General features: G+C 42.4%; 1 protein-coding gene across 3 annotated transcripts in view; it reads right to left on the bottom strand.

Annotated features, from left to right (window-relative positions):
- PPP4R4 (protein phosphatase 4 regulatory subunit 4) overlaps positions 1 to 12,431 on the bottom strand; it is a 100,581-nt gene extending 88,150 nt beyond the window's left edge. For all 3 annotated transcript variants that reach the window (XM_061159692.1, XM_061159693.1, XM_061159694.1), the window contains exons 1-2: positions 12,271 to 12,431; positions 10,704 to 10,777 (exon numbers count right to left, since the gene is read on the bottom strand). In XM_061159692.1, the coding sequence (XP_061015675.1) occupies positions 10,704 to 10,777; positions 12,271 to 12,393 (197 nt within the window). In that variant the 5' untranslated portion in view covers positions 12,394 to 12,431. The remainder of the gene's footprint in view (positions 1 to 10,703; positions 10,778 to 12,270) is intronic.
- Between the last annotated feature and the right edge of the window lie 2,139 nt (positions 12,432 to 14,570).

Raw genomic sequence — 14,570 nt, 5'->3', positions numbered from 1 at the left:
AGATCATCGGTTGCCCAGGCTCAGGGTGAAGAATTAACTGCAAAGGGGCACCATCTGGGAGACAAGATTTTATAACTACATGAATTCTCTGGATAGGAATTTTCCTATACATCCAAAGTAAAGGATGTTCTGAATTGCCAGCAGTTTATTTAAAAGACCAAGAACAATTATTCTTTACTGAACATGACTCTACACCAAGCATTGTGCCCTCCGCATACATTCCCAAATCTTCTTAACAATCCTACAATGTAGGTTTTATTATTCCCAGTTTAGATTAGGAGGCTTGGGCCCAAATAAGAAACTTAGCCTAGGTTTCTCAATAGATAAATGAGCAAGTCTCGGCCTCGGAGAATAAATCTGGTCTGTCTTAATATAAAGTGTTTCTGACACTACATACTGCCTTCTCAATACCCAACATACTTATTAACTAGAGATGACTTCTATTCTGCTAAAATTTAAGAAAAGTGTGTTTGCTTCCTTAAACAAGTATTAATACTTCCTTGAACACAAGTATTTGCTGGTACAATGCCACTCATTCCCCAGGAGATGCCTAATACAAAGTAAGTACTCAATAAATATTTTGTGTGTCTTAAGCTAAATTAATTAAAAAAAAAAAAAAAAAAAAGATTAGGGCATCCGGTCCTATCACTTCATGGCAAATAGGGGATCACTGGAAGCAATGAAAGATTTTATTTTCTTAGGCTCCGAAATCACTGCAGATGGTGAGTGCAGCCATGAAATTAAAATTTCTATCCATACCCTGATGATATATCTTGTATTTTAATTTGAATTCCCGGTTTGCTGTTGTGCTATCTCTTTGAATGAAATACAAACCTTTTGAGAGTGTCATGGGAAAAAAAATGACAGTTGCTCCCTGGAAGAAAAGCTATGACAAACCTAAACAGCATATTAAAAAGCAAAGACATCACTTTGCTGACAAAGCTCCATATGGTCAAAGCTATGATTTTTCCATAAGTCATGTACAGATGTGAGAGGTGGACCATAAAGAAGGCTGAGGGTTGAAGAACTGATGCTGTCAAACTGTGGTGCTAGAGAAGATTCTTGAGAGTCCCTAGGACAGCCAGGAGATCAAACCAGTCAGTCCTAGAAGAAATCAACCCTGAATATCATTGGAAGGACTGATGTGAAGCTGAAACTCCAATAATTTGGCTGACTGATGCAAAAAGCCAACTCATGGGAAAAGACCTTGGTATCGGGAAAGACTGAAGGTAAAAGGACATGGGAGAGGCAGGCGATGAGATGGCTATAAAGCATCATCAACTCAATGGACATGAATTTGAGCAAACTCGGGGAGATAGTGGTGGACAGGGGAGCTTGGCGTGTTGCAGTCGTCCATGGGGTCGCAGAGTTGGACACAACTTAGAACTGAACAACAACAACCACTTAAATTCATAAAATTCATTCTAAAGTAATTGCTAGTTGCATTATAAATCTTCTCCATTATTAGCATCTCTGATTTGGAGGGGGAATTACACTGTAAGACCCATCTGCATATAAGGATATAATAGATTTTGCTATTATTTCTGACATCATTACTACATACCAATATTATAAAGTCAAAAAGGTAGTGACTGTGAAGAACTAAGAATGAACACTTTCTCCCTGCCTCTCACACCTGGTGGCCAACAATGGCCAGCAGAAGATATTGCAAAAAGCAAAATATCTATGTTGAAAGAGGTATAAATTTAAAGATCACTGAAACACTCATGCGTGCATGCTCAGTTGCTTCAGTTGTGTCTGACTCTGCGATCCTATGGACTGTAGCCCATCAGGCTTCTCCATCCATGGGATTCTCCAGGCAAGAATACTGGAGTGGGTTGCCATGCCCTCCCCCAGGGGATCTTCCCGACCCAGAGATGGAACCTGGGCCTCCTGCATTGCACTCCTCATTACCACTGAGCCACTGGGGAAGCCCTTAATTCCCTTCATGTGACCCTAATTCTAAGAGTTATGATTTTTACCACCTTGAGTCAACACTTTAAATAATAATGTGACTACTAAGAAACCACTCTACAACAAGATTGGGAGCCAAGCAATAAAACCCCAAATTTTTACTGGGAACTAATTAGATAAGTTTGGGGACAAAATTCAGTCTCCTTGTGCCTCATTTGGCTACGTCTGAAGTGTCAGTATGAACTAATTGTTTGTGAAAATAAATACATACACACACAAATATATATATACATTTATAACATACACACATATATTGCCATAATATAGGTATACATTGCAGTTACAGAACTTAACCTGCATTTTATTTGAATCTTCATACAAGCATTTGTTTTAGCATTACTTTATAGTATGTTTTCACATAGAAACCTGTAGGTATTTATTTATTTATATTTATTTTTTCATATTTATTTATTTGGCTGTCCTGGGTCTTACAGCACATGGGATCTTCGGTCTTCATTTTGGTATCTGAACTCTTTAGTTGAGGCATGCGGGATTTAGCTCCCTGACCAGGGATTGAACCCAGGCCCCCTCCATTGGGACCACAGAGCCTCAGCTACTGGACCACCAGGGAAGTCCCACATGTAGGTATTTTAAATAGGGTATAAAAATCACCTGTATTAACAAGATGAAAACTGCTCAAATCTCTCACAATTGCATCCTGCTATTAAGCTCTAGGTCTTCCCAATGACATTATATGGGTCACCTTTACATTGATGAAAATAGTTTACTCTTTATTTTTAAGCTTTTCTTGCAGATCCCACGAGAGCATTCGACTTTCCACTGATGTCACAGAGAGCCTTCAGAAGCTTCAGTAAATAGGAAAAAAAAGAAACAGATGCCTCCCATCGTTGTTCTCATAGCAAAGGATAAGCAAAAGGAGATGGGAAATAATCTCCAAACCCCTTAGATTCAGAGACCTAGTACTTTTCCAAAACAGGGAGTTCAGGGTTTGCCAAGGACTTAAGTAATAAGGCCTCAGCGATGATGCAAGACATACAGCTGGAATCCATTATGTACGCCTCTGAATATGTGAAACAGTGATCCTGCTTATCCTAGGATGCGAAAATGAAGATGCCTCCAGTTTCTGTGCACAAAGGCAAGAAATCTGTGCATCACTTTCACACTGGATAGCTTGGATTTTTAAAAAATAGGACCCTTGGAATCATTAAAAAGCACAGCAACTAGAGGTGGCACCCTTGAAAGAAGACCTTCTAATAACCAAGAGTCTCCTAGCCAAGTCATCTAGCACAATAAAAACTAGCTATAAAAATTCATGGAAACTCTCTTACACGGAAAGAAAAAGTTGGATGACATAAGTAAATCAGACACAGAGTAACAGAAAATTATATGGGCTATTACGCAGATAGTTCATTATTGATATACTAGAAATTTCTGTACTAGAAAGTTTGTCACTTTTGTTCCCTAAAAAAACAGGGTGAGACCCCTCATGCACTGCTGAAAGCAGCATAAACTGTGCAAGCACTTGGGAAGATGGTTTAGCAGTATCTTCTAAGTGGGACATATGCATATGCTGTGACCAGGAGTTCTATGTCTATGAACATAACTAAAAGAAATGCATGTGTATCTTCACCAAAAGACTTGTACAAGAATGTCTGTAGCAGCATTATTCATAACAGCCAAAATCTGAAAACAAATGTCCACCAAGAATAAATATGGTATGTTCATATAATAGAATATCACACAGCTATGAGGATGAACAATGTATTTCTCCACGCAACAATACGAACAAATCTCTTTTCTAAAAGGTTGAGAAAAACTTTTGAAAAACTGTATATTTCATGGTTCTTACTATATTGAGTCCAAACTCAGGCAAATTAATCTATGCTGTTAGACGTTAGGATAGTCGATACCCTTTGCAGGGAATGGGGGAAATTGGGCAAGGGTACAAGACAGGCTACTAGGCTAACACAACTAGACAATAGGTTACATCCTGTTTCTTAACCTGGATGCTGGTTATATGGGTGTTTTTGAACTTGTAAAAACATAACAAACTGTGTATTTTATTATGTGAGCTCATTTCTGCATATGCTCCAAAAGTTTGTTTTAAAAAACTATATGTGTATGACAGTACTTCTTTAACTGAGATTATTAATCCATTATTTTCTGTTTTTTAGAACAGAACAGTTAAAGAAGAACAGACTAGACCATACACGAAACTCAATACAGAGACAAGAGAGGAATATTATGAGTATCCAAGGATAAAGCAAGGCCATCACAGCACATGCTCTGAAAAGGGATCGTATATCTCCCAATAAGGTGTTAGAAGACTCTCAGCTAAGCAACACTCTCCACTTCCCTGGCAAAGGCAAGCTGAGAGCTTAGAGCTAATAGGCTGCTCTCTGAAATACCCACACGCTTCTGTTTTAGCCAGGTGAGCTGTAACCAAGAGTCAGCTGTGTTTGTTCTCAGACCAGTTTATCCCAATTTACTTGATACTGCAATTACATAATTTAATTAAATATTACATAAACATGAATGTGAAGAGTCGTTTCTATGACAACTAAATTGAAAGTTTTAGAAAAACTCAAAGATAAGTTGCCAAAGAAAACTGTTATTGAATTAGGAAGGACAAGACAACTTGCAAAAGATGAGCAAAAAAGATCATAAAAATCTAAAACAGGCTTTCAGACTGCTTCAAAAGTATCTTTAAATTCTCAACTTTAAAGAGATCTGACCTTGACACTGTGGAGAAGGAAATAGCAACCCACTCCAGTATTCTTGCCTGGAGAATCCCAGGGACAGAGGAGCCTGGTGGGCTGCCGTCTATGGGGTCGCACAGAGTTGGACACGACTGAAGCGACTTAGCAGCAGCAGCAGACCTTGACACTGTAAATGTATTATGGAAGTATTTGTGCAAGAAAAAGGATTATGAACTGTGCTAAGCAGATCCTGACTCAAAAGGCAATGGATCTACAACAAATCTCTGGCAAACAAATGTATTTTTTACACTAAAATGAAATACTGAAAGTATTTATCAATTTTATGATTCCCCACATTAACCAACTCCAGGAATTACCAACTATTCATCTCAATTGTGAGGTATTAAAAGTTGTATTGTGTCTCTCATGTACAACAGTGGAGAAAATTGGTAAGCAATCCTGGCTACTCAAGACCCACCTTCACCCTCATCACACTCACACACACACCCACAAATACACACACCATAAGCACCCCACCTCACCAAAACAGTACTAAATGGCAGAAGGCATCAAAAATGAAAAGAAATCGAGACAATAGTAAAGGCAAAAGAAGTGTGAAGGTATAGAAGATCTTAGAAATAAGAGCATACAAAGGAGGTTTTCACACATTTCCCATTTGCCTGGCAAATGGAATAAGTACTTTTTAAAGATAAAACAACGAAAAGCAAGCCAGTAGCAAAGCTAATTACTGGAGTTCTTTCTTCCTCGTGACCTCATTTGCTGCCTTGGGCAAGTCTTGAGTGCAAGAGTTCCTAGGATGTGATTAGGAATAGCCACGGTTTATAGGTTTTTATTTTCAGATTTGGCAGAATTCTCAGTCTGTGCTTTCACTAGGGGGAGCACTTACTATTTTCTTAATTAAAAGGCGAGCAGTGGTGGGGGAGCAGGGGGAGTGCAGAAGGGAAAAAGTTCCTAATTAAAGATGTACTTTATGTGACTATCCCTAAAAGGCAAAGTGCAAAATGTTTTAAAATTCACAGTGCAAAGTGACAGATGGTTTTAAAGTGACTGTAAAAGAAAGCAACATAAAAGTTAGATACGTTAACAAATCAACACATTTAATGCATAATACAAATAGCAAATATTGCTTAAACAGGCTGATCTTATCATCAGTTTAAAACAATTATAATATGTGAAGATTCTGGTAAATACTATTAGCAAAGGGGACTTCCTTGGTGACTCACTGGTAAAGAGGTAAACCTGCCAATGGACATGGGTTCGATCCCTGGTCCAAGAAGATCCCACATGCTGCGGAGCAACTGAGCCTGTGCACCACTACTGAGCCCACACTCTAGAGCCTGTGAGCCAGAACTACTGAGCCTGTGTGCTGTAACTACTGAGGCCTGTGGGGTAGAGCCCGTGCTCTGCAACAAGAGAAGCCACTGCAACGAGAAGCCCCCGCACAACAACAAACAGTGGGTCCCATTTGACGCAACTAGAAACAGCCCATGAGCAGCAACAAAGACCCAGGGCAACCAAAAATTAATTAATTAATTAATTATTAAAAATACAATGTATCTAAATATACTATTAGCAAAGGAAGCTAATAGATATCTATCACAAACCTGTTGATATACTTTACTTGCCTGTTACTTTATCTGATTATTAGAAGGCAAAATTAATACTGCTATCCTCTTTTACAAGTCTGAAATATACCTTGAGCAGGTAAGTAGTAAGGAACTAGGGACATGGTACAGGAAACAGAAGGAAATTCATATTAACTGGGTTCCCGTTTGGTGTCTGGGGCTCTACACAGAATACAACAACACTCTGAAACAAGAATTACTATTTTCCACTTAACAGATGAAAAAAACTAGGACATAACAAGCATAAGTCACTTGCCCATGGTCACAGGCAGTAAATGGTAGAATAGTAAACACCCTAAATCTGATTCTATGGCCTACAAAACAACAAAATCAAAAGTTGCTGAATTCACTAGGAATTCTTTGGTCATCTTAAAATAGGTAAATAAATACACTTCATCCCATTAAGAGGTATATATTTATATCACAGCAAAGAATAAGAAAGAACCAAAACAGCAACAACAACGAAACACAGCTTGCCCTCCAAGAGCCTAGTCTAGTGAAGAATATCTATGCACACTTTTACGTTAAGGAATACCAAGGTATGCAGCCACTAACTGATATGGGAGCTCAGAGAAGCCTGAGATCCATGTGGTTTCAGCAGACCAAGGTCTCATGGAAGATTCAAGACTACAGCTGGATCCTGGCAATGGAAGATGCTGGAGAGGTGTCAATATAATGAAAGGTATTCCAGGGAAAGGGAAGAGCAGTGAAGGATGAATGTGATGCATTTGAGCAACAGTGAACAGGGCAACCGGACTGCTTCAAGAAGGAAAGACTGAGTGGAAACAACTCACGTGTCCATCAACTGATGAATGAACAAACAAAACATGATATACCCCTATGGTGGAATACTACCCAGCAATAAAAAGAAAAAAAGTACTGACACACGCTACAATAAGGAAAAACCTTGGGGAAAAAAGTCTGAAAAGGCCACATATTGTATAATTTCATTTACATAAAATGCCCAGAAAAGACAAATCCATAGAGAAAGTAGACTTCTGGTTCCCAAAGGCTGGGAAGACTGGGCAAAGGTACCAAAACAACAGGGATGTGACTGCTAATAAGTAGAGGCTTTCTCTTGGACATGATGAAAATGTTCTAAAACTGACTGTGGTAACCAACCCACAACTGTGTGAAAACACAAAACCATTCAACTAAAAATGGCATATGAACTACATCTCATCAAACTTTTAAAAAGAAAAACTGAAGGCCTAATGGGACATCCCATTGTACAGCTAAGATGGAGTCACTTATGCCAAATTAAGGATCTGAAATTTATCTGTCAGGCAATTACATATGTGAGTAAAGGTTTACCTAATGAAAACAGAGTATGCAAACTTAGGACCCTTCTCTAACAAATCCATTCACCTGCTTTAAGTACACTTCTAAAATATACACCAAACTAACAAAGAAGGGAGAGAATTAGAAGATGTGATATGATTTTGACTAAGCCACAAGCTGTGACTATTAGGAAAGCTGTTTTGCTTCACAGCTAAACGCCACAGACGGGTACAGCAGCATCCCATTTATGCAAAACCACAAAATCATCTGTGTCAAATCTTCAAACAGCGTAATGTTCTAAACTTAATTATGAAAACAACGTTAATAATTGATCTGTCATATTTTAGGGTAAGATAATGAACAGTGTAATTTGGTTTTCACTGGACAGCAGTCCAATATAATGCCTTTTTAGACACTACGTTCAGTTTAAATGCTATCAGAACCCCCACTAATATAAAGCATTTCCTACTGATATTTACACATTTGACTCTGAATTCTAAGGTAGCATAATCTCCAAAATAGATGTAATACACAAAAATAAGAGAGCTAAAAAAACAAATCTGACATTCAAAAGCAAGGAGGAAAATTCTGGATAGAGAATATCTAAAACAGAGGAAAAGGTAAAGTACTCAAAAATAAACCTGAAAATCATAGGGAAAAAAAGAACTCAGTATTAGATTTTACAGCATTGGGAAGTACAAATAGGAAAAAAAGGAATACATTATATTTAAAATAGAAGGCTCAATACATGAGACAAGAGGCTTTAACAGCTTTAACAGAGGCAAAGTTTGGAACACGTCCACAAGACAATCCCACACCCTTCCCCTGAATCTCAGGGAAGAAAGAACCTTTCAGGCAGCCCTTGTGTTCTCTCTTCAGAAGCTGTCCTAAAGGTGAAACTCCACTTTCTCCCAGGAGCAGGTGAGAGGGCAGGAATACAAAAGAAGAACTTGGCTGGAGGACCCATGCACAACCAAACTAGTGTTTGCCTTTGGAGTCACCTTGCAAACCTCCTTCAAGGTAGATGAGCCACAAGAAACTAAAGGAGGTATCAGATTTCTTTCCAAACTCTCTTGCCTAAGAAGGAGAGGCCCCATCTGTCTCTGTAAGGGCTTTGTAAGTTCTAGAATTGGGTGAAACTCATGTCCTGTGTCCGAGAGCCACCAACAACTTAGACGACCTGGTTCGCTAACAATAAAAGCAAAACAGAAAATAAGCTATCCTCAAAAAGAAGCCTTGTCACAGATACCTAGAATGAGGTATCCGCTGTCACAAGTAAGTAGAGCAAGACTCTCTATTTCCTAATTGTAAGCCAGCGTTTATCTGGAGAAGATTCAGTAGGAGTAAGTAGGCAGTGACTTCACATCATCAACTGCTGTATGCTAAAAGAAGCTTACCCAATTTTCACCAATTGTCTGCCTACTCCAAACAAGAGAATTGTGGGAAAAGGCAGATGCTTACAACTTCTGTTCACCATATTGGATATGTTCATCATTAAGGAACAAAGTACTTCAAATATTACACAATTATCAAAACAGGTTAAATGGAGCATTCTCTATAAAACATCAAAAACACATACTGCTAATTCATACATAAATAAAACCATTTTATTTTAAAACAAATAGGTAGATAACACCAGAAACTAATGCAACACTGTAAATCAACTAAACTCCAATAAGTGGCTTCCCAGGTGGCACAAGTTGTAAAGAACCTGCCTGCCAATGCAGGAGATGTTGGTTTGATCCCTGGGTCAGGAAGATCTGCTGGAGGAGGGCACGGCAACCCATTCTAGTATTCTGGGGTGAAGAATCAGAGAATCAGACAGAGGAGCCTGGCAGGCTACAGGGTCACAAAGAGTTGGACACAACTGAAGCAAAATAGCAACAGCAGCATACTCCAATACAAAAATGTTTTTAAATAATAAAATAAATAGAAATGATGAGAGCAGGCTACTATAAATCACCAAAAGAGGAAAGGAAACAACATAGACATAAAGTCTAAGATCCAGTAACATTTTAAAGTAACAGAATTATTGAAGAGATTGGTCTAAATTATAAGCATGCTAAAATTCTGACTTAAATAAGAACAGAACCCATGTTAGGATAAGATGGGTTAGAACTATGTTAGGATAAGAAAATGGAAGTCAAGGAGAGGTTTGCTTTTTTTTAAAAGGGAAAAAAAAAAAAAATAAAACCAGTCATTCAAAGAATATCATGGGACTAGAAACATGATCTATAAAACAAGAAAAGAACAAGAAACTTGCCAGCACCTGAAACTGGCAAAGCAGACCTGAGCTAAGGAAACAAGGATAACAAATATTCCAAGGAGGTCAATAGTACCAGTTTTCAAAATCTGATTCCAAAAAACAAAAGCAAAAACTCAGTTGCCAAAAGGGGAAAAAGAAATGTTGTGCAAGAAAAATGTTAAAACAATGTACACAAAATACCTTAGGAAAATTCCTATTTCTGAAGTATTTTTATAAATTCATTAAATGCTCACATTAGCTTTTAAAGTTAAATCCACAGCACAATTTTTAAAATAGCTGAAAGAAACCTTGTATATATTTGTCATAACCATTTGGCTTAAGCAAGTCTGTAGAGCTTATGAGATGAAACTTAAGTGAGAGTAGACTCAATTAAATTTTAAAATCTCTTAGGCAAAATTACAAAGCGCACATAGCAAAATCAATATAAACAGGTTATCCTGAGGAAAAAAATGGAACTACCAAATTTGCGGATTTTTTTTTCTGTAAATACCATATAAGGTTCAAACTCTACAATTAACTTAAAATTAATCACTGGATATTCTTAAGTCTCATCTAAATTTACCGGCTCTTATGTGAACACAACCAAAGCTGCAAGATTTTTTTTTAAAGAGATTTAACTCAAACCATGAGTTGTTCTGTTCCTCCTTCAAGCAATATTCTATAAGCTAGGTATCTTACTTGATTTCAGTTATGAAATTCATAAACTCACATCTAAATCTAATTTATGACATAATTAAGTGCTGCGCAGGCAAAAGTACTCTGTTCAAGTGGTTAAGTCAATCTGAACATAACCGTAACATGACATTTCAGAAATCATTTGTGGATGCTGCCACAGGAAAAGAGAAGGAATTATCACAAAAAGACTTTGGGAAATACCTGAGCAGATAAACAGCCCTTTCAATATCACTGAGGTCTTCATCAACTGTCAATCTTTCTATTTCTTCTGGTGTCTGTCAAGTGTAAAATACAAATTATGCACACAAACAGCAGCTCAAGTCTTGCCTCCGGGGACCCTATATGAGTACAGACTAATGAAAAAGTTTTGCAATTAAACATTATCCTTGAAAACTAATTAAGGGGTCTGCCACCCTAAAATCACAGATATCTCTAATGGTCGGGTTTAGGTGGTGGAGTTTGGGGGGCTCTGGGGTTTTTTGTTTTCTTTTGTTTATTCTTCTAGCTTCTAGACTGAAGCCTGAGAAACACACTGTGGCTTCAGAGCCTTGCTGAAATCAATTGTATGTGCATATGTAAAATATGTACGTAGTTTTCATCTCTAATATCTAAGAATGTTTCGCCAGCATTTCCATCCCAGGAAATGCTTAAAAGGGGGGGGGGGGGGGGGGATGAAGACTGCAGCCAGCCGAGGGAGAATGAGAAAGACGAAATCTGGATTGGGGGAGGGAAGGGAATAAACTCTGGGGCTGGAAGGAAATCAAAGATATTGCGGCAGGTGGGAGTGAAAAGAGTTAAAGAAGCAACTGCGGGGGGGCGGTGGTAGGTCAGCTAGGTTTGGCAGCAGTGAGGGTTGGAGCCTCGGGAAGCAAGATGACTCTGCGGGGTGGGGGAGCTAGTGGAAGGTGGGGGGGAGCCTAGTGAAGGCTGACTCTCCTAAGGGGACTGGGGAGCAGGGTCCCTGCTGAGAGTCTTGGAGGGGCTGAAGGAAGGGACACGTGGTGACTCAGGATCAGGACAAAGGGTCGAGAGGGCTTTGAAGACCGAGAGCAGGACGACTCCAGGATGGGTGCTGGTGGGTTGGGAGGTGAAGTGGGGGCCCTGGGCTTGCTGATGAGGACGGAGGTGGGGGGCGGGGGGTGGGGATGGGATCTGAGGTATCTCCGGAAAAGCTAGCGGGGAGAGTGTCGGGGCCGTGTTAACTGAAGACTGGGACTAGGTCCACAACCCCGGGCAGCAGCAGCACCAGGGAGCTGAGGCGGGGGGAGGGGGAGCCCCAAGGAGAGGACGCGGGAGGCAACGGGCTGCGGCTGTGAGGGGCAGCTCCCGCAGGGCCCAGGGGGAGGGGGGCCGCCACGGAGGGGCCCCGGGCCGTGAGAGAGGGACGGCGCGGGAGAGGACGCCGGGCTGGCCCGAACCGAAGGGGCTCGGCGGCCCGTTCCCGAGGGGGCCGGGTTAGGGAAAGGGCCCGGGGCGGGCCGGGCCGGGTCGGGCAACTGGAAAAGCGAGGGCGTCTGAGGGGTCGCAGGCGAGCCCCGGGCGCCCGTCCCTCAGGGCTGGGGATCCAGGCTGGTAGAAGCCGAGCCACGTCGAAGAAGGGGGCCCGAGAGGGGTCGGGTTAGGGTAACACGGCCCTCGGGGACTGAGGGGGGCGGGCAGCAGGACTCCGAGAGGGTCCCGGGCCGCCTCGTGGAGCGAACGGGCGGGGGTCGGGGCAGGGGCCAGCCGCCGGGCGCCCTGCGGGCAGTTCCTCCTCCCCGGGGCGCACCTTGAGGCTCCGGCGGACCGGCCTCTCGATGATGGTGAGCTCCTGCAGGTCCTCCATGTAGCCGAACAGGCTGTTCTGACTGAAATCCATCGCGGCGGCGGCGGCGGGCGACAGCGGATGCATGGACCGCCAGGCCCCCTCGCCGCCCGGGCCGGAGCGGCCCTGGGATGCCGGACGCTCGCAGCCCCGCGGCCGCCCACCAGCAACACTTTCTCCCGCTCTCCGCCGGCGGGAGGCTAGCGGGCGGCGGGAGAACAAGCGCGGCAGCCGAGGGGGCGGGGCGGCCAAGGCGAGGGGGCGGGGCGAAGCGCGCGGGCGGGCTGTGGGGGCGGGGCCGGGCCGGGGGAGGTGCCCGCCTCGGCCCCGCCCCCTCCCGGGCGCCCGCTGCCGGCGGGCCGGACGCAACTGCCGCGCGTCCTCTCGCCGCCCTCCTCGCCCCTTCGCCCCGCCCCCGACAGAGCGCGCCCCTAGCCGTAGCGCATGCGCAGAGCCTCCTACCTACTGCAGCCGGTGGAGTCGGTTTTGGGGTCGGTAGACCCGGGGCGGAGATGAACCAATAAGTGGGGGAAACAAAGGGGAAGGTGGGCTGGGATCTTGGTTAACTTGCCGGAATTGTGGTGCGGTTATTAATGGGACCGCCCACCCCAGCGCACGAGCTGGGTAACTCTCCTTGGAGCGGGTAACTCTTCCTTGGGGGAGGGGTGTGTACCCAAAATAAGCAGATAGAACTTGGGGTGTGCTAGGTTGTTGGAGACGGTTATCTGGGAATACAGTCCGGAAGGAGTTAACGTAGGGAGGGCAGCCGTCAGAAAAAGGACTCCTGAAGACACTTAAAACTGAATCTTAAAACAGGATTTTTCCAAGAAAAGTAAGAGTAAGCGGATTTCGGGTTGAAGTCTGGACGTCTGTATGGTTGTAGGAAGTGCAGGGTAGATAGAGCTCGGAGTGCAGGGAGACTTGACAAGGTAGAGACTCGGTAGGTCCTTAATGGAGAAGAGCCCAGGTCTGGGCAGCGACGTTGAGTTGCTTGCGTTTTGATTCTCTTACGAGTAGGAAGCGATGAAAGAAGTTGGGGCAATTTTGGGGGACCTCAGAGACAAGAGTTTTGTTGATCATACTCTTCAGCGCCCGAGAGTCAGCAAGACCTATCTCTTTTTTTTTTTATTTTCCCTCTCCACAGTCCTGTTTCTCTACCCGCCTCCTGTATGCATTCTTTCTCGCTTGATGTGTCCCAGTACATGTATATATCTTCGGAAGACAGTGCTTGGGGTTTAAGTATCTATTTCTAATATACATGAATGCTGTTGTGATAAGAACTCATTCTGTACGTTTTCCCCCTCAACCTAATGTCTTAGAGACCTATCGGTGGGGCTTATTATATCAGGAGTTCCTTAATTCTGTCCTTTAAAAGTATTTGAATTGGGGGTCTAGCACATTTTACTTATCAGTTCTTTAAATAATAGACAGTTAGATTGCCAGCAGTTCCTTGTTATCACAGAAGTGCTGGAATGGGTATTACATGTGTCTCTTATGGACCTTGAGAGAAAAAAAATGGCGTTGCTTGGTCATAGAATCTACACTGCTTGGTTTCAGTCTGCCCTGGTACTCTCTAGGATGGCTTTGCACTCCACCAATGAAGATAGGAAGGTTCCTGTCTGTCCTAATTTGTATTAATCTGGCATTGGTAAGGGCTTCCCTGGTGGCTCAGATGGTAAAAAATCTGCCTGCAATGCAGGAGACCCAGGATCCATCCTTGGGTTGGAAAGATCCCGTGGGAAAGGAAATGGCAACCCATTCCAGTATTTTTGCTGGGAGAATTCTCTGGACAGAGGCTACAGTCCATGGGGTTGCAAAGAGTCCTACAGGAGTAGAATCACATTTTAATTTTCTTGATTTGTTGTTTAGTCACCAAGTGGTGTTGGACTCTTTTGAGACACCATGGACTATAGCCCGTCAGGCTCCTCTGTCCATAGGATTTCCCAGGCAAGAATACTAGAGTGGGTTGCCATTTCTTTCTCCAAGGGATCTTCTGGACCTGGGGATCAAACCCACATCTCCTACTTGGCAGGCAGATTCTTTACCACTGAGCCACTAGGGAAGCCAAGTTTTCACGATTAGTGAAATATATATTTTTCCATATATTTAAGAGTTATAGAGATGTTTTTCCTTCTGTGAACTACCTGCTTACATCTTTTGCCTATTTTTCTGCTTAGATTTCCTATTATTTTTCTGAATGAATTTTTAAAGTTTCTTCAATTCAGTTGCTCAGTCATCTGACTCTTTGCAACCCCATGGCAGCA

The sequence above is a fragment of the Dama dama genome, chromosome 13 (assembly GCF_033118175.1).
Source record: "Dama dama isolate Ldn47 chromosome 13, ASM3311817v1, whole genome shotgun sequence".
Classification (NCBI taxonomy): Eukaryota; Metazoa; Chordata; class Mammalia; order Artiodactyla; family Cervidae; genus Dama; species Dama dama.
The sequence above is the reverse complement of the archived record's forward strand: the minus strand, read 5'-3'. Positions and strand labels throughout refer to the sequence as shown.